At 56.4% G+C, this 27,667-nt stretch overlaps 1 protein-coding gene across 1 annotated transcript in view; it reads left to right on the top strand.

The window, feature by feature from the left end:
- The window catches only part of KCNK3 (potassium two pore domain channel subfamily K member 3), a 38,547-nt gene extending 11,148 nt beyond the window's left edge, over positions 1-27,399 (top strand). Inside the window, exon 2 of the mRNA XM_047782460.1 lies at positions 24,144-27,399. Within this exon, the coding sequence (XP_047638416.1) occupies positions 24,144-25,063 (920 nt within the window). The 3' untranslated portion in view covers positions 25,064-27,399. The remainder of the gene's footprint in view (positions 1-24,143) is intronic.
- The last annotated feature ends 268 nt before the right edge of the window (positions 27,400-27,667 follow it).

Below are 27,667 nucleotides of genomic sequence, written 5' to 3'. Positions count from 1 at the left end.
TAAGCACTCATCTTCCCTGGGCACCAAAGAGGGTCCGATGTCTCCTGTCTGCCCCTTAGGATCGTCCACTGGATTCGCGAGGGCGGGCTACGCATCGCTTCTTGGAGCTGTAACTAATGATGTAGTGCAGCTGGGCTAAGGAACGTGGGGGCACAGACACCCCCCCCCCCGTTTCTCTATCCCCACTTGGCGGTGAGACCCAAGGCGAGTCACATCCAGCCCTGGTCTAATCTGGGAGGGATGAAGCTGCTGGTGTCCAAGCCCCTTCCAGCTCAGACGGTCTCTGTCGGAGCCACCTCTGGCCCGCGCTTCCAGCCCCTCCTGAGACACACACTACACAGGATTACGCTCTTGTCCCCGTGTCACCCCATGATGGCTGAGCCCTGGAAGGACTTCCTCTGGGTCGAGTCCCAAGAATAGAGCTCGGACCAGGACCTCCGAGTCACCCCTTTCTGGAAAGAGCCTTTCTGACCGTGGCCGAAGCCCTGCTTATCAGCAGAGCGAGTCCACTGCCCCAGCCCCTGGGACAGCTGGAATGTAGGAGCCTCCCACCCGGAAAGGGGGTGCCTCGCCAACAGCTGGCAGCTCCCACAGTAGTCGGCGGATGGGATGTGGGAGGAAGCAGTGGTGCTGAGAGCAGGCTGACCCCAGCCAGCATTTTCGGACACGGGAGGTAGCCAGGGGAGAAGCACAGACTGCCTCTGGCCTGGAGCAGCCAGGATGAGTGCCCTGGTGGCTAGTCCTACAATCAGGCCCCAGGCTAGCTCAGAGACTTCCGAGGCCCTGGGAGCGAAGGTCTTGGTCATGGACCAACTTCAACATCAAACCTAGGCCCGCGAGCTGTTAGACCTCTAAGTGGACAGCCCCATGGGGCCTCGTGCTGGTTTGCTATCTCAGTATGTTCATGGGACATGACATGATGACCTGTTGCAGAGCCTCCATCGGCCACCGGAAGGTCCCATCAAGCACCTTCCTCAGCCTCTGGCTGGAACGGGGTCCATTCAGGGCGCCAATGCCCGCATGCTCATGTGGTGGAAGGGCTCAGCTTGGCAGTAGATGGCATTTCTGCAGTGCCTGGGATCCTTCAGATTGTTTGAGAATCACCGAGCCAACCCTTCTTTCTTCTAGATGAGGAGACTGAGACTCAGGGTAGGTTCAGGGGGAGATGGGGCATGGCCTGCCCTGGCCACGAGCAGGTGAATCTCAGAGCCAGTCCTCACACCCTGCCCTCCTGACTCCACATCCTGGGCACCCATACAGTCGTTTCCCATTCCCTTTGTTTTTCTGAGCATCTTCCATGGGTTGGGTACCACTCTGGGCCCCAGGGACTCAGCCCTTGTCCTCGTGGGGCCTACATTTCAAAGGATGCAGATAGAAAATAAACTATATGATCACAGAAAACAATATCCAATGGGAACAAGGTCCAGGAGTCAGTAACACAAGAAAGTAGGGTAGAGAGTGGTGGAGAGGAGGGCCAGGCCATCTGAGAGCCTTCCGGAGAGGGGCCTGTGCGATGCGAAGATGGAGGAGGAGCCTTCCCCAGGGAAACAGCAAGAGCAGGAGTCCCGCAGGGGCCAGAGCTTGACATATTTGAGGAACAGGAGTGGAGAGAGCCGTGTGGCTGCAGCACGCTGGGCAGAGGTGGAGGCTTGGAAGGGCCGAATCCGGCAGGGCCGTGGAGTATGGTCAAGAATTTGGATTTTACATGGGATGGAAGTCACTGGGAAGTTTGAAGCAGGGTTGTGGTGCTATGACTTAAATTTTTACCAGCTCCCCCGGCTGTTCTGGAGAAATCAGATGGTTCTAGTATTAGAGGGCAGCTGGAAGTCCAGCCAGGCTGCAGTTCAGTAACTTACCAGAGAGAATGCTGGTGGGTGGGACTTGGGTGGAGGGAGAGAGGAGAGGTGGATTGGGCCTGCGTTTTCAAGACAGAGTTAGCCTGACCTGCTGATGGATCGGATGTGGGGTGCTGGGAGAGGGGGGAGGGCGGAAGGAGCAAGAGGGCTAGGGTTGTAGGAGGAAGGGAATGATCCATGGTGGTCTTTGACCTGCGCAACTGAGTGGAAGGTAAGCATTTCCTGAGATGAGAAATAAAACCTGGAGAGCAAGAGGTTTGTTAGAGAGATGAGCTTCCAGACCTGCGTTTCGACACTCAGGTTCATTTTGAGATGCTTATTACAAATCTGTGACGGCAGTTAGAGAGACAAGTTTGCAGCTCGAGGGAGAGGTCAAAGCTGAGATATAAATTTAGGCGTTATTAGACGGAAATAATATTTAGAGTCATGCAGCTTGATGAGATCAGCTGGGGAGAGGGGAGGGTGGGAGGGAAGAGCCCAGGGCCAGCGCTTCTTCCAGCCCTGGGCGGTCGAGCAAGGAAGGGGCCCTGCGGGGACACTGGAACACAGTGTCCCGAGCCAGGAGGTGCGTTTCAGGAGAGGGGAACTATCCACATGCCGGTTGCTGGGTGTGACAGCGCAGGTGACCACGGAGAAACAACCAGCGTATTTGCCAACGTGGTGACCAGTGGAGTCACTGACCACAAACACATAGTGTCACATTCAACAGCTTGTTCCAGGCGTGTGGGAAGACGAGAACGGTAGGGGCACCCTTGGTATTTGACCAGCCCAAGGTGGACCAGAGGGGCCAGATTCCAGGAGGGGCCAGGGAGAGAACACACAATAGCCCAGCTCCCCATTTTCAGGCCTTTTCATAAATACTTCGCAAACCTCCTCGGCAGAGGCCCAGGAGGGAGTTCACATTCTGTCCATTATGCAAATGAGGCCCAAGGCCCAGCAAGATCATTGGCTCAGGGCACCCAGCCAGGGACCTGAGTCCAGGCCTGTCTGACCCCATGGCCCCTGCCCCCAGCTGCCGCTCTGCCTGCCTCCGCTGTGGCTCCTTCCCACAGCCCCTCCCCACCATCCTTGTCCTTTGATCATTTCTGTCAGCTTCCAGCAGGCTTGGCCTCTGCCTCCCTCCTCTGGGAAAGCTCTGCTTTTTCTCTTTGATCCTGCATGTCTGTCCTCGGCAGCGTCCTCCACTGGGTCCTGTGTCCCCTCCTCCCTGTCGCTTCAGGATGTGCCCAAGGTGAGGGATCCGAAAGAGAGTCTCAGGAGAACCTGGGCCACTGGATGGGCGTGTGGCTCCTGCTTCCCTGACTGTCATTTAGGAGAGAGCCTGAGGGCGGCAGACCAGGCCCTGCTCCGCACTGAGGTTCCAGAGACCCAAGCCCAAGGGCCAGCGAGGCTCGTGGAAGCAGCCAGAAGAGGGCAGCCAGAGGGCCATGCATGCTTATCCCCATGGATGGGCCTCGAACTTCTCCAGAGACTGGCGCAGTGATTAGTGGTGCTTAGGAGTCCCGAAGAGGGAGATGTCATTGGCAAAACCAGCCACCTGGCTGCCACCACCGCATCCCCTACAGAGAAGAAGGTGGGGGGAGGGTGCTCAGGACCTCAAGCACCCTTTTGGAGCCAAGCTGGCTCCAGTGGGAGCACATGAGGGAGGCCCAGAGACTCCCAGCAGAGCTCTCTGCTCAGCTCAGCTGCTCCCCACCCTTGCCATCCTCCCGGTCCTGGTCCAGAAGAGGGAGGTCGCCCAGGATGCCCCAAAGGGGCCTCCAGCTCCAGCTCAGGATTCTGAGGCCCCGTCTGCCCTCAGCTGCCCCAAATGGAAGAGATGAGAAGCGGGGACACATAATATGGAACCACGGGGCCCAGGCGAGCTCCCCAAACAAGGTCCTGGCAGGGGGCTGCAGTACTAATTAGCCCCTCACACGTCCCTGGGGTTATTTTTAAGCCGCGTTCTTCCCTGGTTTATTTTTAAAGTAACACTGGCATGTGGCTGGCCAGCTGCCCTTCCCAGGTGCCAGTGCCAGTGTGGGCCAGGAATGGAGCAGGCAAGACACGCCCCCTCCCCCAGGGCTCCCCGCCCGAGTTAACCAGCCCCTCACTGGATGGCAAGTGGTTTCCTGCCGCACCAAAAGCCTAGGTCCAGCCTGGTGGGGCACGCGGTGGGCTGGCATAGAAGACCACCCCACCCCTGGAAACTCCCATCCTGCCTCTGATGCACACATTTCTCATTCTGTGACCTTGACCAAGTCACCTCACCTGCATGAGCCTCAGCCTCCCCCTTTCTCCATGGGACGAGTGAGAGCGATGCTTGCCTCTCACTCAGAAAGTGAACAATGAACCAAAATGCCGTACAAACCTAAGGAAGTATTGGGACAAACCCCTGCTGCAAACACAGTTGCCCTCACCATCCCGTTAACACCCCACCCCCCACAAGCCATGCCTGTCTCCCTGGGTGAGTGACTCCCAGGCTGCAAGAGGCTCCTCTGTCCCCTTCATCCCTGAGACCTGCTGTCCGCATTTTCAGTCTGACTGAACTCTAATCCAGGCTGCCCAAGGTGAAGGGCAGCTGTCAGGCTGCTCGTGGCCATTCATAGGCTTCGGCTTGGACTGGGGTGGGGAGTGCACACAAGGGCAGAACCACCCTCACCCCAGCACCCCCCACCCACCCACTTCCTTCCCAGCAAGGCCTTCCAGAGAGCTTGGTTCTGGAAAAGCCCTGCCAAAAGTCAGCTCCAAAACCCTTCCCTCTAGCACAGTGCAGTCAGTGCGGCTGGAGAAGAAAGTCACGGACATACGGCAGAGGATGGTGAAAGGCAGGTTGAAAGTGTAGGCTGCTTTCCCTGTAGGCAATGGGGAGTCCTGGAAGGTTCTGAGCCGAGGCATGCCAAGTGCAGAGTGGAGGGTAGTCTGCAGGAGATGCAAGGGAGATCAGGAAGCTGCTAGCAGGTGACAGTTAGGTCCAACGTGGAAAGGGTGTGGGCCTCAGCTATGGTGGTGGCTGCAGGGACAGAAAGAAAGAGCAAGACTAGAAAAAGAGGACTGGCCAGGACTAGGCATGGGGTGGGGGGAGAAGAGGAGGGGCAGGCAAGGTGCTCAGCCTGGTTGACTGAGCAATGAGGACATCTTTAGGAGTCAGAAAGTACAGAGAGGCCAACCCAGGGGGAATGATGGATTCCAGTGGCCAAGCCAGGCTTGGGTGCCCACGCTTCAGCCAGGTGGGGAGTGGAAAGACAGCATGGAGCAGAGCTGGAGGCCTTGGTGGCCTCCCTGGAACCAGTGTCAGAGCAGCTCAGGCAGAAGTTCCCATTGTGGTGCCGTGGAAACGAAACTGACTAGTATCCATGGGGCTGGGGGTTTGGTCCCTGGCCTTGCTCAGTGGGTTAAGGATCCGGTGTTGCCATGAGCTGTGGTGTAGGTTACAGATGTGGCTCAGATCTGGCATTGATGTGGCTGTGGCGTAGGCCAGGGGCTACAGCTTCAAGTCAACCCCTAGCCTGGGACCCCCCATATGCCACAGGTGCAGCCCTAAAAAAAAAGACAAAAAAAAAAAAGAACAGCTCAGGCAGAGTCTTGGTCCATTCTTAAAGTCAGGCTGCAGGAGAAGGAAACCAGGGCAGAAGGGAGACTGCAAAGGAGCATCGGGAGGTGGGAAGGTGGGGTTTTCAGGAAGGAAGAGGACCAGCCATCAGGGCTCAGCATGACCAGAATATGAAGGAAAACAAGGATGCTGACAGCCAAGACTGCCATGTCTGATTGTCCAGGTTGTGCGCTATCCAAAAGAATCCAGCTGAAGGGTATGCTTTGCTGAAGTCCAGCCTACTTATCAAGCCATGCACTCTCCCAGGGGTTGCACTCACCCAAATGAGTGGGTGTTTCTTTTCTAATCTGTCCCAGAGTGCCATGTTGTTAGGGCAGCCCTGCCCACAGGGAACTGGGTCTCGTACTCAGGAGATTCCTGATGTCTTGGGGACAGCAGTCATAGGGGGTAAGTCAGGGGCGTCCTGATGTGTGAGGGGGGAAGCAATAGGCCTGAACACTTGGGGCAGGAGGAAAGAGTGTGGCGGGCCTGCCACCCTTCCTCCCTGTCTCCCTCCTTCCCTTTTCTGAAGACCCGAGGTCAACAAGGAGGAGCCAGCAGGGGACAATTAGAAAATACCCTCAAATGGAGGAAGGGGGTCTCCAGGAACAAATTCAGGAAGAAAAGCCCAAGGCCAGGAGGAGTGCACTTACAGGGTTGGCCTTGGGAGGGGAGGCCTCACGACCTCTGGAATGGGAGAAGGGAGAAAGGACCAAAGCGCCCAGGGAGAGCAGGATGGGGAGAGCCTCCCTCTGCCAAGCACTTGCTGTGTGACCTTGAGCAAGTCACAAAACCTCTCTGTGGCTCAGTTCCTGCATCTTCAAATTAGAATGATAATGGTGCCTATGGAATAAAGATATTAGAGGATTCCAACAAGTACATATATTAGCTGACAGAGCAGCGGCGCAGAGAAAGCACTTTGTAAAGCTCAGCTCATATTATTTGGAACTGGGGTGAGGGGAGCAGTGACAGAGGCATTAATCACCTGAGTAAAGTCAAGTACAGAGAAAGCCAGCTCGCCCAGATTCCACACTGGGGTCATGGGGGAACAGAGGAGAAGGCACAGTAGTGCTGTAAGCAGGAGCTGGAGCGAGCTGGGTCCTGGGTGCACCGTCCGGGGACTCTGCCCAGCTTGCAGCTCTTGACACCATAAAAAGCAAGCATGGGGCGTCCATGCATGAAGAGCAGCCTCTTCAGGCCATAGGAGCCAGGAAGTCATTCTCTGATTACGCCCCAGCCCGGCTCTCATCCGATCCTGGGCCGTGAACAGCGGTGGATGGAGAGCTCGCAAGGCGGGTGGAGGGGCAGGGATGATTGAGAAGGCTGGGAAATCAGAGGTCAGGAGAGAGGTGGCAAGCCCAGGCTGAGTCAGACAGCGGGAGGCAGGCTGGGAGGTGAGTGTCTGCCTCCATGTCTCCGTGTGAAGGGCCGTGTCCCCAAGGATGGGGACAGCTGCTTGCTGTCTCCACCAAAGACAGGCTGAGAAGCAACGGCCGGGGCCTCGGTCACTTTGGTTCACCTAAGGAGCCTTTCCAGCAGGGCCCAGGGCTGAGCGAAGTGTGTTTCCATGGAGAGGGGTGGAATCTTAGCCTCTCGGTCTGCTCAGGCCTGTGTGGGGGAGGAGCTGTGCATGGTGGCTTCTTTAGATCCCTGAGGGCCTGGCATCTGAAGGGACAGCAGGGGCCCAGAGGCCAGGTCTGTGGAGGGGCGCCCTCTCCTCCTCAAAGACTTGCCTGCTTCCGGGGTGTACACACCCTGTAGCCGCCCTCCTGACCCCCCGCCCCACCTCCGCCCCTGGGTTCTCACACTTGCTTTCCTGGATGGTGGATCAGGCCTTGCCAAGAGGCCACGGGGGGCGGGGGGGGGGGGGGGGAAGTGGGGGGGGGGGTGCGGCGTGCACGCATGCGTGTGTGAGTGCTGGAGACCCCACGTCTGCAGGCTGGCTCAGAGGGAGACAAGGTCCTGGCAGCTGCCTCCAGGCTGAAGTCCCTGTTGCCTGGAGTCCCTCTCCTCCTGGGCACTATGCCAACCTACACCATCTGAGCTCCTGAGCCCTGGGGAGGGTGCTGAGCCTAAGAAAAGCCTCCTTCACATCTCCTGGCATCTGCTCCCAAATTGCCTGCCAGCCCAGAGCTGTCTGGGCCACTAGCCATGACCAGAAAGGAGAGTGGGAAGCAGGTGATGGAGACAGAACCCCAGGGGCCACAACTCCGCTCCAAGGCCTCCCCGCCAAACCTAACCCATGCACGCAGACCGGCTTCAGGCATCTGCCAGGAACCCACCATGGACAACGGGCCTGGTGGGCCAATGGGAAAGGCATCCAGCTCTGTGCAAAACCTGATACCTGGCCGAGACAGCAGGTGCAGAAGGTAACATTCTTCCAAGAGGGGGACAGGGGAAGCTCAGCCAGAGGAGGGCGCCCTGGGGCTGGCCTGTCTTGGAGGGCAGAAGAGAAGACAGAGAGACAGCCCAACAACACAAGGAGGTGCTCAGAGGGGAGGTGCAGGCAACCTTTAGAAATGAGGGCACCCGAAGTGCTGGAGGAGTCAGGAGAGAGCAGGCCAGGCTGGGGGCGGACGGCCCACGTGCCGGGCCGGGAAACCCCTCGACGGTATCGTGTGCATCTGGGGAACTAGTCAAGGCTTCTGAGTGGCGAGTGGCCACTCAGAGCTTTCAAACATAATATTGATAACAGCTCCTACTTCCCAAGACCCTCCACCATGCCAGGCCTTGTACTAGGTACTTTGCACACTGTATTACTAACCCCAAAGTCACCCAGCTACCTGGAGGGGATCAGAGAGGCGGTTGGGTTACAAGAGAAGCAGCAGGCAGGCCAGCTCTGGCTGAGATGCCAAACTTTCCCAGTTTCAATGTCCCCAGTCATGGAACGGGGGCCTCTGCTTCTGTCGGATCCTGTCCTGAGGGGCTCCCATGGGTCTTAGGAGGGTGACTCACGGGGGCCCGTTTTCCATGCTCTATTGACAAAGTGGATGGTCCCAGGGACACCTGAACGTGCCCGGACTTTGAAGGCCAAAAGGTCTAGGTTGAATCCGAGCTTTTCCGATTGTTAACTGCCTGACCTTGGGCAAGTAGTATTTAACCTGAGCCTTGGTTTCCTCATCAAAAGAGAGTAAATAATGCCCATGGTGAGAAGGTCACGGTGAGAACAGGAGAAGACTGATGCAGGATGTCTGGGTTACCCGATACCCTTGCCCTTATCAATAGAAGCACTAAAAGCAGAGAAAGCTCAGGCTCTGTTCTGGTCTGTGAATGGGTGAATGCCCCCCCCCCACCCTTCTCTCCTTCCTTCTTCTTATACTCCATCCTCTCCTGGTTTCCACCTGCCACCCAGACCCAGCCACACAGCAGGGAAGCCGGAAGGCAAATCCCCAGCCAGGGAACCACACCCGAGCTTTGCCTGCCTCTCAAAAGTCCTGTCCCGCGTCCACCACCGTCCCTGGCCAGCCACCCCCAAGCCCCCACTCTGCACAGGCAGACTTGACTCAGAGGAGCTTTGCTCATAGAGGCATCGTTGTGCATAACGAGATGGGTAAAGACGCCAGGCAGCTTCTGCCAAGAGGCCAAGTGAGTGGCAGAGATGGATGCTGTGTGCAGGGCTGAGAGGAGGGGGTGCGTACAGCCCAGACCAAGAAGAAGGCTTCTTGGGAGAAGGCAATGGGGACGGGGCGGGAACACAGCAGCCATCGAGGCATCACCAGAGGCGGTGCGTGTTTAGAAAAGGAAGGCAGGCCTTCCCAATAAAGCCGCACATCTAACGCTGGCCTAAAATTGAGTGTACACTAGAAAACAGTAAATGGAAGAGGGCGAAGGAGGAGGAGAAAGAGGGAGAAGAAGAGGAGCAGGAGGGGGAGGAAGGGGGGAGGGAGAGAGTAATAGCCTTGATCCAATTTTTAGTGACCCCCCACAGCCAAGCAGCTCTGTGCACCAGGCTGGTGATCACAGCCACCCTGAACAATGCTGCCAGGTGTCCAAGGACACCTTCGGCGGCCCTGCTCCCAGCCGCAGGAGCGTTGGCAACATTGCTGCACCTCCTGACTTCCAGTTCCTGGGTACCTGCAGTCCCACCGTCCTGGAAGGGCTACCGGACACGGTGCCTGGCACCCAGCAGAGCCAATGGTAATGGTGCACACGGCCCGGCTCTGCAGCACACCCGGGGGTAACTCTTTACTTAAGGGACAGTCCTCTCTCACCTGCCTACTGGCCTGTCTCTGTTCCCAGAGGGCAAGACTGAGCCCTCCTCGCCTCCTCTCCCAGCACTTAGCCTGGGAGCATCCTCTGCCAGCACTCAGCCTGGTACCTGGCACAAAGCAGTAGGTACTTAAGAAATGTTTCTTCAATTCATTAATGAAGACCAGCTAAGAGGGAATAAAGCCTTTTTTTTTTTTTTTTTTGTCTTTATAGGGCCACACTCACTGCATATGGAGGTTCCCAGGCTAGGGGTCGAATTGGAGCTGTAGTTGCGGGCCTACACCACAGCCACAGCAACGCAGGATCCGAGCTGCATCTGCAACCTACACACAGCTCACGGCAACGCCGGATTCTTAACCCACTGAGCGAGGCCAGGGATCGAACCTGCGTCCTCATGGATGCTAGCCAGGCTCGCTGAGCCACGATAGGAACTCCCCCATTCTTACCTTGTTGATTCTCCAGTTGGTTTTTGGAGACCAGCCAGGAGTGGCAGCCTCCCTGGGGCCCCTGCTGCCCACTCCGCCTCCGTAGGTGCCACCCCTGCCCCACCTCCAGGGCTGGCTCAGAGCTCCCTCATCACCTCCTGTCTAGCTCTGGCCCGGGGGTGGGGGTGGGGGGGCTCTTCTTTGGAGACTCAGCACACCTCTTGGGAGAAAGGCCTGGGATGAGAAAGTATTGTAGCTGGAGAAAACACCTGCTTTGACAGACAGGGAACGAGCTGCCGCCTGCCCTCTCTATGCCACGACTTTCCCAGAACAACCTTAAGAAGAACAATTTATGAAGGTCCTGCTCAGATGGGCCATGAATCCAGATCTCTGGCCTCAGTCCAGAGACCTTGGAGGCCACTGGCCTGTGGAAGAGAGAGAGCAGGACTCGGCCCGGCTCTGCCACACACCCGTGTGGCCTTGTCCTCAGCTTGAAACCAGGGCACCTGCCTTGCAGATGCAGCATCTCTTCAACCAACAACTCGTTCAGCGGCACGGGGCAAGAGGCTTGAACTTGCACCCTGACTCAGCCACTCGCTGGCTATGAGGTCTTGAGTGAGTTACAGACACTCTCCGGGCCTGGCTTTTCTCAACAGGAAAGTGGAGATAAGATATATCCCCTGAAGTTTTTGTGAAGATTAAATGAAATAATGTAGGTAAAGCATCTCACACAGTGCAGGGCACCCATGCACCATAAATGTGAGCTTTGTCATTTACTACAATTATTAATACTGTTCCTACTGCTGCTACTCTCGCCCCGCCACCACTATTACCATTGGCTCTGCTGGGTGCCAGGCACTGAGCTCCCAAGAAATGGAGGACACCATCCCCGTCCTCAGAGTCCAGGAGATTGAGAGGACAAGATGAGACAAAGGAGGAGGAAGAGGTGGAGGTGGAGGAGGAGCAGGAAGGGAGAAGGAAAGGAGAAGCAGCTAAAAGAGCAAAAAGGGGAGTTTCCATTGTGGCGCAGTGGAAACGGACCCCACTAGCCTCCATGAGGATGCGGGTTCGATCCCTGCCCCACTCAGTGGGTTAAGGATCCGGCATTGCTATGAGCTGCGGTGTAGTCCCAGATGCGGCTCAGATCCCCGCGCTACTGTGGCTGTGGTGTAGGCTGGCGGCTGTAGCTCCAATTCGACCCCCAGCCTGGGAACTTCCATCTGCCTCATGAGTGGCCCTAAAAAAAAAAAAAAAAAAAAAAAAGAAAGAAAGAAAGAAAAGAAAAGAAATAAGCAAAAAGGAGCAAAAGCTCAAGGCCCCAGAGACAGGTCCCTAGGGCTAGATGGGGGCGGGGCTGGGGGCCCCTCGGGGCTCAGCAGTCAGAAGGGTGAACCTGGGGACCGACCAACGGGACTCCCCGAGGGCTCCAGCCGGCGGGTCTTGACCCTGGGAGACCCAGACAGGGACAGCGCAGCCATCTCCTCCCTGACACACTGCGGCTTCCTGGGCCAGCCCAGCTCCAGCCCTTCCCCTTTCCATGACAGCCCACGTGTTCTCCCCCAGGCACAGCCTCTGCTCAGTGCCCACCAGGACAGCTCTGCAAAGGGCCCCAGCAGCTGTGGGTCTAATGCGCACCTAGAGGCTCAGGGCCATTGCTCCAGGGACCCCATGGTCCCACCAAGACAACCGTTTTCTCCACTGTTAGTGGGGGAGGGAACGCAGCCCCTCTGTAGGCCCAGAGCCCTAGAAGGTCCCAGGGCCTCAAGGACGTCTCCGCCATCTCTTGGTTTCCCAGAGGAGAAACCCCGAGCCCAGGGAAGGGCCGGGTCTTGCCTGTGATCGCACAGAGCCAGAAGCAGACCCGGCTCTTCTGATTTCGGTCCCAGGGCAGTCGAGTACCAGGGCAAGAGAATGGCCTTTGAATTTCAAGTTTGAGTCTAGCATTTATGGCCTGAGATAAAGCACTACCTCACGGTGCCTCAATTTCCACACCTGTAAAATAGAAAACAATAATAACAGTAATACTAGTAAACCCCTCCTCTACAGGACGGCTGGGCAAGCTCACACAAGAGAATGTATAGGAATTAATTCGTAAGTGACCAAGGGCTGCTTAAGTGCAACACAGATATTGCTATTATTCTAGAACTTAGAGCGCTGCATGTATTAAGGACTCCAAAAATGTCTGCTGGTGGAATGGATGAATGTTTGTGGAATGGGAGGGATGAACAAAGGACTCCAGGATCACTGATTTGTTTAGGTGGGTGGGATCAAGGAAGGCTTCAGAGAGGAGGTGACATGTGATATGGGCTTTGACAGAGGAGTAAAAGCCCATCAGGGAGAAAAAAGGAGCATGAACAGTGTTCAGAAATGGGGAAATGCGGGAGTTCCTGTCGTGGCTCAGTGGTTAACGAATCCGACTAGGAACCATGTGGTTGCGGGTTCAATCCCTGGCCTTGCTCAGTGGGTTAAAGGATCCGGCATTGCTACACCATGAGCTGTGGTGTAGGTCACAGACGTGGCTCCGATCCTGCGTTGCTGTGGCTGTGGCGTAGGCCGGTGGCTGCAGCTCTGATGCAACCCTTAGCCTGGGAACCTCCATATGCTGCAGATGCGGCCCAAAAAAGACAAAAGATAAAAAAAAAGGAAAAGAAATGGGGAAATGCAGCCATGGCCTCCAAAGAGCTGTGGATACCAACTCCACGTGCAGGTTTGGGCTCCAGACCCTGCTCAAAACGCACCCCTCTCCTCAGAGCCTGTGCATGATGCACTGAATGCGGGGAGCTAGCAGTTTATTAAATCCTAAAATATACCTTGTCAGAGAAGAAATAACCTTCTAATCTAACTTCCCATTTGATAGGTAAGGAGCCAACGTGCCTTAACAAAGACCCTAGAGCAGATTCAGGGCACTAGGGCCTGTTTTCATAAATGAAGTTTTGTTGGAACATAGCCACGCCCATTCATTTACATATTGTCCAGGGCAGCTGTCTTGATATACTGGCAGCGTCGAGTGGTTGCAAGAGACCCTAAGGCCTGTGCAGCCTAAAAGATTTACTATCTGGACATTTACAGAAAAACAGTTCACCAACTTCTGTCCTACAGCGAGGCTGTGGCAGAACTAGGATGGGAGCTAGGCCCCCGACTCCCCGTTGGGTGTTCTTGAACTCAGTGCAGCTGACCCCACCCACCAGGCCCCATCCCACCCCATGTATCGCTGCCCACGGAATGCAATTTCAGGCAGCCAGGCTGTGGGCAGGCTCAGCTCCAGGACACATAGTGCAGCCAACGGGGAATACCCGGACTGGCCACTGTTGCCCCCATGACCCAACGAGGCTTCCTGTTGAGAACAGTTCAGTCCCTTTGGGGGGAGTCTACCAAGGAGATGCCAACAAGTGCCTGCTTCTCCTCCATGGGCAAAACAGGAAGGCTGGAGAGGGTAATATAGGACACAAGCCAGCCAGATGCCAGACTCACAGACACAGCCTTTCAAGAAGCGCACTGGGGGGGGGGGGAGGGGACTGGCATCTGCAGCCATCTGCTGAGATGGCCAAGTCTGCTTTAAATCGTGCTGTAGAATTCCTTTCTCTATGCCAGGCTGTCCCCGGTGGATTCATTTAATTAAAACCCCACCAGATTCAATCTGTCAGAAGTTCTAAGCTTATACACATTCTGTCCAGCTGGTCATCGGAGGCAATCAGGCCACAGGCCTGGGTCGTGGCCACCTGCTGCAGTGGCTGTCCTGGAACAGACCCCGCAGCCCCCAGATCCATACCCTTCCCCGTGTGACACAGCTCTGTCTGGGCCTCCTGCTCTGTCCATCCTCCCTGTCTCCGCCCCATTCAAGCTTCATGCTCATCTTTGGTGCCTCCCTTCCCTGATTCACTCATTCAACAGAGATTCATGAAGCACCAGCTTCATGCCAGGCACTCTTCTAAGTGTGAGGAATCTGGTAGTAACAAAAGAGACAAACATATCTGCGCTCATGGGGCTTACTGTTTAAACCCACAAATGGGAGCTCCCGTTGAGGCTCAGCGGGTGAAGAACCCGACCTAGGGTCCTTGAGGATGAGGGTTCGACCCCTGGCCTCACTCAGTGGGTTAAGGATCCGGCATTGCCGTGAGCTGTGGTGTAAGTCGAAGACACAGCTGAATCTGGCATGGATGTGGCTGTGGCTGCAGCGTAGACTGGCAGCTCCAGCTCCCACTCGACCCCTAGCCTGGGAACTTCCATAAGCTGCAGGTGTGGCCCTAAAAATAAACAAACGAACAAACCCACAAATGCAAGAGCACCTCACTGTGTATCTACTCTTTCTTTCTCCTCTCTTCCTCTGCTCCCCTCTCCGCTCCTGAACCCAGTTTAAGCCTGAGCACTTGGCAGTGGGACCAAGCAGAGTGCTCCCAAGGCATCCTCCTGCCTGCCATCTTCCTCCACCATCCCCACCCAAACACACAGGGACACCAGGAAACTCTATCTTTTTTTTTTTGTCTTTTTGCCTTTTCTAGGGCCGCATATGGAGGTTCCCAGGCTAGGGGTCCAATTGGAACTGTAGCCGCCGGCCTACACCACAGCAACGTAGGATCCGAGCCGCGTCTGGGACCTACACCACAGCTCATGGCAACGCCGGATCCTTAACCCACTGAGCAAGGCCAGGGATCGAACCCACAACCTCATGGTTCCTAGTCGGATTCGTTAACCACTGAGCCATGATGGGAACTCCCAGGAAACTCCATCTTGATAACTCTTTGGCATGTGCCTCATTCTACTCGGGAGCCATCCATTGCCTTCAAGTTAAGATTTGAATTCCTGAACCTGCCCTTCAAAGCTCTTCACATTTTAGCCCTTGCTCATCATTCCAACCTTCACTGCTCAAGTGAACTTTCTGCTCCAAAAAACACAGAAATTTTGTGGTTGTTGGGTTTATAACATTCATTGCATACTACTTATAAAAGGAATAGATTTTTTTTTGTCTTTTTTTGTTGTTGTTGTTATTTCTTGGGCCGCTCCCGCGGCATATGGAGGTTCCCAGGCTAGGGGTTGAATCGGAGCTGTAGCCACCGGCCTATGCCAGAGCCACAGCAACGCGGGATCCGAGCCGCGTCTGCGACCTACACCACAGCTCACAGCAACGCCGGATCGTTAACCCACTGAGCAAGGGCAGGGACCGAACCCGCAACCTCATGGTTCCTAGTCGGATTCGTTAACCACTGCGCCACGACGGGAACTCCAGGAATAGATTTTTATAGAAAATATAGAATTTATAGAAGAAAATTACAAGTAATCATGAGCCCATGACTCCAAGATAAACTCTTATGAGTTTTTAGTATATTTACATCTAGCTTCTCTTTCTGTGTGTGTGGGTGTGTGTGTGGATGGCTATGGTTTTCATATTTATATATTGCATATGGGATCCCATTACACATCACGGGTTGTATCCTACCATTTGTATTTAACATTTTACGGTGGTTTCCTACGTAATTAAGAGACTCCTAAGAACAGGACTTTAATGGCTGCACAATATTCCACCACATAAATACACCTTAATATGTTTAACCAAACCCGATTGGTAAATATTCAGACTGTTTGCAATTTTTCACAATGAAAACGCCGCTATAAACATCCTTGTTCATAAATCTTTGTTCTGATCTCTGGTTATTTTCCCAGGAGAGATTCCTAGAAGTGGCATTGCAGGGTCACAAGCAGACACATTTCCAAGGTTCTCGAGGCGTTCACACGGCTGCCTTCCTGATAGTTTGCCCGGCCCCCCATTTGTAAAAATGCCCATCAGCCTCGGGTTGACTTTCTCTGCATGCCACGTGTCTCCCTAGCCTTGTGTCTTTGTTTCAGCAGCTTCCCTACATTTCCCATCCATCTTTCAGAGCTCAGGGCAAATGCCACCTCCTCCGTGAAGCCCTTCCTGATCCGCAAACCAAAGTTGTCCATCACTAGCCCGTCCTCACATGCCATCTTGAATCCTTCCTAAAACATTGCCCGCCTTTGCCTTGCATTTTAATAATTTGTGTAATAATACCCTCTTCTTTGGACAGAGCACTGAAGTTTTCAAAATGCTTCCACTGAGATGTTTCATCTGATGCACTTTCAGACAGAAAGTGTTTTGACGTTAAGCGCTGTAGTCTGATCATCTGGGCCTGCTTCCCCGGGCCCCATGACCCACCTCCAGTCTGGCCCAATCTCAGACTAGCCCTCGATTTAACAGAAGCTCCTATCAGCCTTCACTCTTCCTGTCCTACCAGAATACACTTGAGGAAGCTCCCCTCTGCAACAAGGACGGAGCTGGATCCAAGCGCCCAGGATTCCAGTCCCGGCTCCATCCTTGCCCCTCTCTGGGCCTCAGTTTACCCATCTATAAAATGAGTGAGTTGAACCCCATCGTCTCCCATATACCAGGACTGATGGCTCCTGTGACCCTCCTAACCCCAGGCACCCAGAGCTGCCTTGGGGTGCCTCTGAGGGCCCCTGTAACAAAACCGGCCTCTGGGATAGGCCAGAGGGAGCTGGCCAGGGAGGCAGGCCTGGCTCTAGGCCAGGCTGTGTCTGCAAACACTGACCTTGGCTGCCGCAAGGATTTTCCATGACACCAGCACGGCCCCCCCAGCTCCCCCTAATCCCATGTGGGCCTGCGGGGAGGATGGGAGGCAAGAGCGGGGGCTGTCCTACATCAGAGGACCCTGAATGGGAGTCACAGGGACACCTGAGGAGGGGAGAGGGCTAAAGGAGAGAAAGAGGAGAGGGCAGTGGACCCCGCCGTGGGAAGCCAGGGAGGAGGCGGGGGAAGGGAGGACCACAGTGGGAGTGGGGACAGGAGCCGAGCGTGGAGCCAGGAAGATGGGACGAGAGGCCCTGGGAGGGGGGCAGGGCCCAGGGAGGGAGGGCCTGTGCCTCAGAGCTGTCGTTCCAGGAGCTCTGGCCTGGAGGGGGACAAACTCCAGACCCCGTTCTGTACATTGGTCCCTCCCCCCAGCCCAGGTCCTTGAGGCCCCATGGTTTCCCAGGCCTCACTGGGGCCTTGGCCCGGCCAGGGACAGGGGGTTCCTTCCGGGCCCTGAAGCAGACTTCATCTTGCAGGGTCCTAGGGGCCACAGGAAGGGCAGGAGCTCTGAGTCACAAAGGGCCCTCCCACCAGGCCGGGCCCCTCCCGCTGCTGGGTGTCTCTCCTCCGCATCTCAGACTCCTAGCATCTCAGGCTTCCAGGCCGTCTGGGCTGAACCATGTTATCTGAGCAGCTGTACCCACCAGGCCTCGCGCCGGACACTGAGAGGACTTGCTGGCCCCTCCAGGAGCTCAGAGCCCGGCAGGGTTCCTCTGTAGATGTGACTGCAGAAATCCCGGCCTGCAAGCAGGGCAGAGGGAAAGGCCCCTGCAGCTCTGGGGAGGCACCCCAAAGGGTCCTGGGAAAGGCAGGGCTGAGCTGCATCCTGAAGGATGCAAGGAGAGGGCCCTCGCTCCCCCGACCCCCCCATCCTCCCCCAGCTGGGCAGCCTCCCCCTGCCCCCTCCCCGCCCCACCGCCCACGGGCCTGGGCACTCCTGCCAGCTTCCTTCCGCCTCATCTCCTTTAACACACCCATTAAGCTCCTCTGGAGGCTCCTGCCCACTTCCTGGCTTCACACTGCTGCCACCTCCAGACCAAGGGGACGGCTCCCCGTCTGTGCCTCAGGCCCCTGAGGAGACAGTCTCCTCCGTGGGCCTTTCTGAAGGGCCCTCTGCAGGCCCAGCAGGAAAGCCCGGCCCCCTCGGGCGGGGCGGGGCGGAGGCAGCGGAGGGGGGGGGTGCTGGGTCTCACAGCCAGTCCCCGGAGCTGCTCCGTCTCCCTCCAGCCCCCACTCCTCTCTGGCTGCACCCTGAGGTCACACCCCCTCCCCATGTCCAGCTTGGCATCCGCCCAGCTCAGCGCAGTGTGCACAGCCTCTGGGCACCTCTGGCCACGGGTCACCTCATCCGTCTTCTCTCAGGGCAAACATTAGCCTGGCAAGGGCCATATTTACATTAGATAACTGGGTCTGTGGGGAACTCAGAAACAGGTTGCAGCTAGGCACTGCCAAGGGCTGGGCGTTTCTAATCCACAGAAGGGCTGGGCCAGCCAGAGACGGGACAACAGAGCATCTCAGAGTCAAAGACCTGCAAGAAGGACCTTAGAGTTCTTGATGCTACAGAGGAGCGTTTCCCAAACTGTGTGCCAGGGAACAACTGTGCAGCAATATGCGCTGCAAGAGAAGCGTGCAAAGGTCACGTGAGTGAGAAAACGTAAGGACTTTCACCTTGAGGGACCTTGCTCGTTGACATGCATACGGCTCTGATAAAGCCTCCGCTTAAATCAAATGACAGCAAATCCAGTTGAATTCGGCATTCCTGCAATTTCATTTAACCAAGCAACCCTTTGCGCCTCCAACCTTAATCAGCAGTCCATAGAACTGGTATTCCAGGAAATTGCCTTCTGAGCATGTTGATGCTGAAAGGAACTTTAAAGACCATCTAATCTCGATGTTCCCCAAACATTCCTACTAATAATTCATATTTATTGATCCCAACGTCCTAAGCATTTTAAGTCAACTAACCGATCAAATCCCCACCGCCACTCTATGAGGTAAGTACATCCCTAGTCCCATTTTACAGATGAGGAAACTGAGGCACTTAGAAGATTAAGTAACCTGGCCAAAGTTGAAAGCCGTTTGACTCCATAGGCTGTGTTCTCACCTACACCATGAACCTATAGAGATCCCTGTGGAAAACCGGAATAACTCCACGCAAAGAGAAATAACCCCACGTCGGTATTTCAAAAACATAATGATAACTTAGTTCAATATTGTCAAATCAGTTTTTCTATGCTAATCAGAAGTTCTAATTGGCAGATGTGTTCCTAATGAATTCTGATAGGAAAATAATTACTTTTTGCACAATTATCTATTCAGTGCCTATTTGAGGTAGTAGCTACACTGTCCTGATCAATACATTTTACTTCATGTACAAATCATTCAAAATTTAGACCATATGAACGGGTAGATGAACAAAAAGAAAGAAAAGGCATCCACAGCAGAGGAAAGGGTGGAAACCTTTTTTCTTGCCCTATCTTCCCATGTCACAGATGAGGAAATCGAGGCCCAGAGAGGGAAAAGACTTGCCCAAGGCCCAAAGCTGGTTATGGTCAGGGCCCGGTCAGATCCCCAGATCTCTTGCCTCCTGGGCCCATGCTCTTTCCTCCATCCAGGCTGTGCCCAGATCCTAGCTCTGTGGCCAGCTAGGCCAGGGGTAAGAGGTCAGGCACTTGAGCTGGAGAGTATCTGAGGTCAATGGGGAGCAGACGGCTGAGCCCAATCCAGCCAAAGCCATTACCCAGGGCTCAGGCTGGTTGTTTGTGCTTTGACTAGAAGGAAAGAGGCCATGGGGCGGGGGGGGGAACGTCCAATAAGAGGAAGGGCCGGACCCCCAGCCCTCTGCATCTCCCTCCAAGATAGACCTTCCGCCAGTTTCTGAGCCCCTTGGTGACGCTGAGGGAAAAACAGAACCGAGGCCCAGGTGTTCTCATCCCACCTAATTTTTTCTGCTGTCCCCAAATGTGCATGATCAATATTTATGTCCAGCCACATAATTTTTCTGTCTAGCCACTTGGCCTCTTCAGGTCAATTCTGTGCTCCAGCCAGATTTCAGGGCCATCTCTCAGCTAAGTTGCTCCCGAGCAGGGGCTGCCAGGCTCTGGTTGAATGAGTAGGTCAACTTTGGTCATGCTGAGCCGGAGGACAAAGGACAGGGCACTGAGTTTGGAACAGAATAGCCCAGGTTACAGTCCTGGCTCTGCCATTCACCAGCTATGTGACCTTGAGAAGGTCACTCTGCACCTCCATTACCTCATCTGTACAAGAGGAGAACTGGGCCAGAGGATCAGTGAGGACTTCACTGGCTCTGAGAACCTTCAAGTCTATGGTGGAGTCAGGCTCCGAGAGGCAAGAGCTAAAGTCTCATGGTTGGGGCGTGAGTTGCTGTTTTTGTTTTCTGGGTTTGGTTTTGCTTTGTTTGCTTTTGAGGGCTGTACTTGTGGCCTATGGAAGTTCCCAGGCTAGGGGTCAAATCAGAGCTGCAGCTGCTGGCCTACACCACAGCTCATGGCAACGCCGGATCCTTAACCCATTGGGCGAGGCCAGGAATTGAACCCACATCCTCGTGGACACTAGTCGGATTCGTTTCCGCTGAGCCACAGTGGGAACTCCTGGAGCATGTGTTCCAACTGCTCAATCCGCCGGGTACTATGAGGGAGGGTCCTCAAAGAATCAGCCCCAGAGTACAGCCTGTGTGTGTGTGTGTGTGTGTGTGTGCGCGCGTGCAGGAGGCCATCACCTGGAGACGCAGGGCTGGACAAGAAGGAGATGGGGACTCCTTTTCGTTCCTGTCTCCCTTGTAAACCCAAGTCTGATGTGGGCAAGCCCTGGGCAGGCGGCCGGTCTGCTGGCAGGCAGACGGGCCTTGCCAAACTCCCAGTTACTTCCCAGAAGTCCCAGGGCCCCCACCCCCAACCCCGGGGACTGGCTCCACCCCAACTGGCAGCCCTCCATGCTGGGCACCCACGTCAGCAGGTCCTCGAGGCTCCCTCGCCCTTTCACCCAGTGACAAGACAACAGGCGAAGGGGCGGGGTCACACTGCCCCAGGCCTGAGGCTTGGAAGAGCATCTGAATCCCTGGATATCGCACCCTGTTGCCACTTCCGCCCTGTCCAGCTCAGGGCAGTGCCCCAGGATGAGGCTCCCAGTGCAATGCTCTCCCCTCGGGCCTCAGTTTCCCGCCGCGGGTGGCGCTTCCTGAATGGTAAACTGGCTCTGAGGCATCTGAGTGATGAGTCAGAAAGCCCTAGCGGTCTTGGCCAAGTCACAAGGCTTCTCCAGCCTTCCCTGCTCCGGCTATAAAAGAGAGATAGTCAGAATAATGACCTTGTAGGAGTTTTGTGGATTAAAGTTAAAAATGTATCTGAAAGATAAGACCTTAGCCTGTGGTAGGAAGCGAGAGCAGGCCCTGGGGGCATCCGGCTCAAGGGCCAGGCACGTCTAGGCTGGGGCCACCCTGGACACACGTTGGTGGCTGTAGCAGCACGTGAGGCTCGGGCCTAGGGGCCTTTGGTTAAGCCTGGATGGGCCCTTCGCTATGAAAAAAATCACTAAATTCAACAGGAGGCAGACAGGGGACGGAGCCTGTCGCTTGTGGCTGGAGACAGGGAGAGCAAGAGGGCACTCAGGATCTGGGCAGGCGGGGGCAGGGAGGACAGGGGGCCAGGCCCTGGTGGAAGAAGGCGGCCACCGTGTCTGCTGGGATGTGGGCTGGATCCAGATGCGTGAGGGCTTTCCTGAAGCTGGGGGGCTCTGTGAGCCGTCCACAGGAGGCAGGGAGGCCTCTGGGCCGGCAGACACTGGTTTTTCCTAAAGGACAGTGGACTTGGAGCAGTCACAGCTTATGAACAAATACAGGGCGAGGGAGCAGTGGTGGCGAGAGGGGGGTCCCTTTCCTCGATGGTAGGATACAGCTGCCTGACCCCCCGAGACTGCCCATCCTCGGAATGACCTTCCCCTGCGAGTCCCATTACCGCCGTTGCGTTTCTCAACACCACAGTTTCAAAGCACCTTCATGCCCAGTCTCTACTGCCGACTGGCAACGGTCCAGCTCTGGCAACAGTGGCAGGGTGGGGATTCGCAGTCAGAGCTCAACCCCTGAGAGTGCAGACCAGACAAGAGAGGCCCAGAGAGGGGACGGGACTAGCCCAAGGTCACACAGCCAGCTCATGGTCAAGCTGGGCTGGTCCATGCCTCCCACTTGCTGTGAGGCCCCAGTCTCAGTGCCATGCCCTCCCCCATGCTCCGTGCTGTGCCGGCCTGGGGGACAGGGAAGGACAGGATGAGAAGCTGCTCTGGCTCCGAGCCTGCCCAGCTGTCGAGGTGAGTTGTGGTCTGGCTGCTGGGGCCGAGCTGGCGGGCACAATCTGTTCTCACCCCGCTGGGGCGCAAACGGGCCAGGCATGACGGCTCCAGAGCTCAGCTAGCCAGGCCCCTGGCAAATGGGGACACAGTCACCAGCTAGATGCCACAGCTAGGGGGCAGAGAAGCCCATTCTAAGGGCAGCCCACAGCCTCACACGCCCCAGGGCAGCTGTCCCCAGACCTCCCTGGGCTTTAAGAGTCACGTGGCCTTGGGCTGACAGAGACAACACCTTTACCGGAACTGAGCTGTCCCCCAGCCCAGGTGATCGATTGGAAACCTGAGGGAAATCTGGCTTCATTCATCACGAATCACACGGAGCTGTTACTGAGCGCTTGCTATGCCCCAGGCTGTACGCTAAAGGCACTACACATGTTATCTCGCTTATTTCTCCCCAAAAGCCCGGTGATGCAGGCGCGACTTATTAGCCCTATGTTATAGATGTGGAAACCAAGGCTCAGGGAGGATTTTAAAAAAACACAGTCCGTGGCAGAGTCAGGAATCTGAATTCAGATCAGACGCCAAAGCAGATGGTATGCTGCCCTGTCATCAATTCATCAGACAGCCGTATTTGGGGCATACCCCATGGGTGTGGCTGCCTATGTGGAGGGGGACCAGGGAAGACGACAAGGTCCAGCAGTACCCACGCCTTCCATTCCAAGGGAGTACTGAGCTGTCCATATGTAGTTCAGGGACCTGAGGGACAGAGCAGGGGATGGTGGTAGCAATGACCCTGGACTTCGAAGCTGAACATTCTCAGTGCCACTCAAAGCAGGGATCACTTTCAGCTGTGAGCAATCCAGGACACCTGCATGGAAGAAGAAGCATTTGATGAAGTTTTGCTAAAGTTTAGCAAGGAGGAAAAAATGGAGAGCCTGTCAGCATTATTTTATTATAATAATCCTATTAATAAAAGTGATAAATATCTTAACAGATCAGCGAAGGAAGCAGGGCCAGACCAGCAGACATTATTTTACAGATGGGGAAAAATGCTGAGAGAGGGTGAGCGATTTGCCCAAGGTCACACAGCCACTAGCGACAGGGCCAGAACTTGTGCCTAGGGCTTTTAAGTTACCATCTTGGGTCCTTTTCCCTTGGAGTCTCCAGGCAGAATTCTTGACTTAGGCCATGTGACTGGCTGGCTGGCTTGGAGGGAGGCTTTGCCTCTGCCTGGCTCCTGGCCCGCTGAGGGCCGAGGAACGGGGGCGGGGGGGGGCATGATAGGGGTTGAGGTTGTCTGACTGGTGATAGTAACACCTGGAAGAACCACCAGGGCTCTTCCTTTGACAAAGGCAATGCCACATCCCCATGAGGACAGACCCCACTTTGGGACCAGGCACAGAGGATGACCCCAGGGCCCCAGACTGGGTCTGATGAGGACTCTGGAGCATTAAGTCATGGCGGGAGGGAACTGTCTCCTTTCTCCTTCTCTGACATGGGTGGACCTGCTGCCTCTGGGAGATTGGAGGGCCCCAGGCTCGAACTACCATCCTAAGCTTTGGCTGAAATCAAGGAAGTCATCAAGACGCATCTGTGCCCCCAGGTTCCCCCCTTCACACTGAATCCCAGAATGTCAGAACTCGTTTGGTCCAACCTCCACCCATTACAGTCAAGGAAACAGAGGCCCAGAAAGACACGGAAGAGGTCCAAAGCCCACAGACACTAAACCAAAACCCAGGTCTCCCAACTGACTCGCCGGTACCGTTCCCTCTATCCATACTGCCTCTAGACTTAAGTTGCCAACAGCAGTACAAGTCAGCTCCTTTTCTGGGTATAGAAAACAGCCGGGTCTTTGAAGCCACCCTGCCTCTAGTTCAAAGGCAGGTTGCTCTGCTTCCAAACAATGATACCTTGGAAAAGTCACCCAACCCTCCCAGTTTCCCCCTTTATTCCTACTCTCCCCACGGAGAGGTCATGAGAGTAAATGAGAAGGCATCAGCAAGGAACTAGCACAGCGCCTGGGGACAAGGATGCGCCCATAATTGTGTGTTGTCTTCCCTCGGGCCAAAGGAAAGAAAGGGAGTAGGAAAGACGAGAGAAAGGGGGAGGAAGGCAGGTTTCTGAACAGGCAGCCCCTTAGCCAGTGCTTCCTCTTCTCTTTCCCGGTTTTCCCCCAGGCTATGGCCACGCAGCGCCCAGCACAGACGGCGGCAAGGTGTTCTGCATGTTCTACGCGCTCTTGGGCATCCCGCTCACGCTGGTCATGTTCCAGAGCCTGGGCGAGCGCATCAACACCTTCGTGAAGTACCTGCTGCACCGCGCCAAGAGGGGGCTAGGTATGCGGCGCGCCGACGTGTCCATGGCCAACATGGTGCTCATCGGCTTCTTCTCGTGCATTAGCACGCTGTGCATAGGCGCCGCCGCCTTCTCCTACTACGAGCACTGGACCTTCTTTCAGGCCTACTACTACTGCTTCATCACGCTCACCACCATCGGCTTCGGCGACTACGTGGCGCTGCAGAAGGACCAGGCGCTGCAGACGCAGCCGCAGTACGTGGCCTTTAGCTTCGTCTACATCCTCACGGGCCTCACGGTCATCGGCGCCTTTCTGAACCTCGTGGTGCTGCGCTTCATGACCATGAACGCCGAGGATGAGAAGCGCGACGCCGAGCACCGCGCGCTGCTCACGCGCAACGGGCAGGCGGGCGGAGGCGGCGGCGCGGGCTGCGCGGGTGGCAGCGCGCACACCACGGACACCGCCTCGTCCACGGCGGCAGCAGGCGGTGGCGGCGGCGGCTTCCGCAACGTCTACGCCGAGGTGCTGCACTTCCAGTCCATGTGCTCGTGCCTCTGGTACAAGAGCCGCGAGAAGCTGCAGTACTCCATCCCCATGATCATCCCGCGGGACCTCTCCACGTCCGACACGTGCGTCGAGCAGAGCCACTCGTCACCGGGAGGGGGCGGCCGCTACAGCGACACGCCCTCGCACCGCTGCCTGTGCAGCGGGGCCCAGCGCTCCGCCATCAGTTCCGTGTCCACGGGCCTGCACAGCCTGTCCACCTTCCGCGGCCTCATGAAGCGCAGGAGCTCCGTGTGAACGCCCGGCGGGGCCTGCAGGACCGGGAGCGCGGGCGGGGGCCTCCTGCCCGGAGGAGCAGCGGCAGGGGCGGTTGCGAGAAGACCACCCTAGCCGCCTTCGGCCCCTTGGGGTGCCCCTACATCCCTACAACCTTCCCCCACCCCCGCCCCCCATCTCCGACTGTGCCTGCTTGAACCAGCCCGCAGGTGCCCGGGCTCTGAGGACCCCTGGAGCCCCCACTGCGCCCTGCAAATTCCGAGAAATGTGAAACTTGGGGGGGGGGTTCGAGGGAGGAAAGAGAAGCTGGGAGCCTCCCATCCCTTTGGAAACATAAGGAGCTCCCCAGTCCGCAGAGGCCCTGCTGGTATCCAGACCACCACCCCCTCCCCCTCCTCCTCCCGGAGGGAACTTCGTGTTCCTTGTCCGTTTGCATCTCTATTTATACCTCTGTCCTGCCAGGTCTCCCACCTTCCCTGGGCTCCAGATGTCAAGGTGTCTTTGTCGAGGTCACCCCCACTCGGTCCCACTCTTCTTCCTCATCCCCAGCGGTGTCTCCCCGTCTCCCACTCCCTTTTGTGTTTTGCATGGCTTTGCAGTTATGGAGGAAATGGAAACTCTGCCGTCTCTGAAGCTAGTCCCAGAAGGCAGGCAGATGGAAGCAAGGACAGGCAGGGGTGCAGGAGGGGCAGAGAAGGGAAGGGGGAGGCAGGGGCCCTCCCGTCTGCCGGGTGGTCCCCGGGAAGGTGAGAGCTAACTGGCCTCCAGTCACACCCTCCTGGGAGGCCAGGGGAGTCCAGCCTTCCAGACACTGCCCTTAGTACCAAACAGAACACTTCCTGCTCTCCATCCCTGGACGCTGCTGCTAATTACCAATTCTTAGGTCTGTGGAGTGAGTTTGAAAACCCTGTCCTGACTACCGGGTTCGTTCGACTCTCACCACACCCCAGTTAGGTCCCCGGGGCAGGGGTTCTCAACCCTGTGTTACAGATGACACTGAGACCCAGACAGGTGAAGTGACTTGCCCAAGGTGAGACAAGTAGCAAAAGGCAAAGGGAAGCAAGAACCCAGGCTGCTTGTTCTGAGCCTCCGTGCTCTCTCCTTCCAACTCCCCTGCCCGCTCTTGAAAGCAGAGTTCCTGGCCTACGCGCCCTGGGCTTGTGTGGCCAACTGGGCCTTAGACTAGAACCAGAGCCCAGGACTGAGCCAGTGCCGGGCTCAGCCACTCCGCTTGACCACAAGGCAGGGCTCTGAATGAGCGGCTGAGGCAGGGTAGGACCCCTTCGTCTCTGGACTGTCTGCTTACAAACGGGCATCCTAGGAACCAGATAAGCAGGCCTGGGTCTCATGGAAGAAAGGCCGGGAGCTAGGGCTCTAGGAGTTTGGGAACCAGCCAGAGCGGCCTAAAGAGCCACCAAGCGTATCCTACTGGGACATTAGCCCTGGCCCCACAGCCAGCGTTGGTGCCTGTGTTCCGAGTAGCTAGAGAAAAGCTACAGCTGCAGCCAGGAGCACCTCTCCCAGATGTGCCCACCTACCTACCTTCCGGCAGGTGGAGGTGAAACCCTGGGTACCACGGGGGCGGAGCTGGGACGGTGACTCGACAGCATCAAGGAGTGGGTGAGGGGTCTCTCCCCTGGATACCGCCCCTTCTTACCGTCCCCACATCAGCTCCTTAGCTCTGCTGAGCAAGGCCAGCCCTGGCACTAGGGAAGCTGAAGTGGGGGCCCACAGAGTGATCAGCCTCAGCACCGCCCCCCACCCCACCGCCACCCCAGCCGTCTTCTCGGCCTCTGGGCACACCCCTGGGAGGGAAGTCTGGCCGGGCCTGTTTGTGAGTCCCGTCTTAGTGTGGAGGAGCTGGCTGCCCGGGCGCCACAGAGAGAAGGACCCAGGGGTGCCCTCTGTGTTTATGGGGGGGTGCGGGGCAGTGCTGGCTGCCTCTGTCCTGTGTGTGACCCTGCCCTCGAGGGGTCCTGTCCCGTCTGTCCCGAGGGAGCCACAACCAAAGTTACAGAGAGATGGTGGGGAAGGTGGCCAAACGGCCTGGCAGAGCGTGGCTGCCTGCTCTGTCTCCAGCCGGGTCTTTCCCAGGGAACTGGAAGGTCAGTGTTGCTTCCCCCTCAGCCCCTCCCACTGCAGGCAGCCTTTCTGCTTCCCCAATGCCTTATGCCTGGGCACACTGCCACAGAATATGCAATAGGCGTGGGTGCCTTGCCCCCACGCCCACACCCTCACCCCGGGCAGCCCCTGGACCCCAAAGGCCGCAGCTGCCACGGCCTCCCTTCAGCCCCTCCTTGCCTATCTGTCTTCACACTGAGAATGGCGCCTAATAAATGCTGTCCATGGAGACCAGGCTCAGGCTCAGCTGCCTCTGTCATCGTATACCCTTGGCACTGCCAGGGAGCGGCCATCCCCCCCGCGGGGTCTGCAGATACAGCAGCAGGTGCACTTCAGGGGCAAAGAGCATTGCAGGCACCTGTCTTTGGGACACGTTGTTGTCTGGGCGTGGAGGGATAACTCAGCCTGGGATAGGGTCCCAGAGCCCAGGACAGACCCAAGAGCAGATGCAGCCTGCCTGCTGGTGCCAGTGCCTGGAATCTGCTAGCTGGTGACTTCCAGGTG

This window comes from Phacochoerus africanus, chromosome 5 (genome assembly GCF_016906955.1).
Source record: "Phacochoerus africanus isolate WHEZ1 chromosome 5, ROS_Pafr_v1, whole genome shotgun sequence".
Taxonomy (NCBI): Eukaryota; Metazoa; Chordata; class Mammalia; order Artiodactyla; family Suidae; genus Phacochoerus; species Phacochoerus africanus.
The sequence above is the reverse complement of the archived record's forward strand: the minus strand, read 5'-3'. Positions and strand labels throughout refer to the sequence as shown.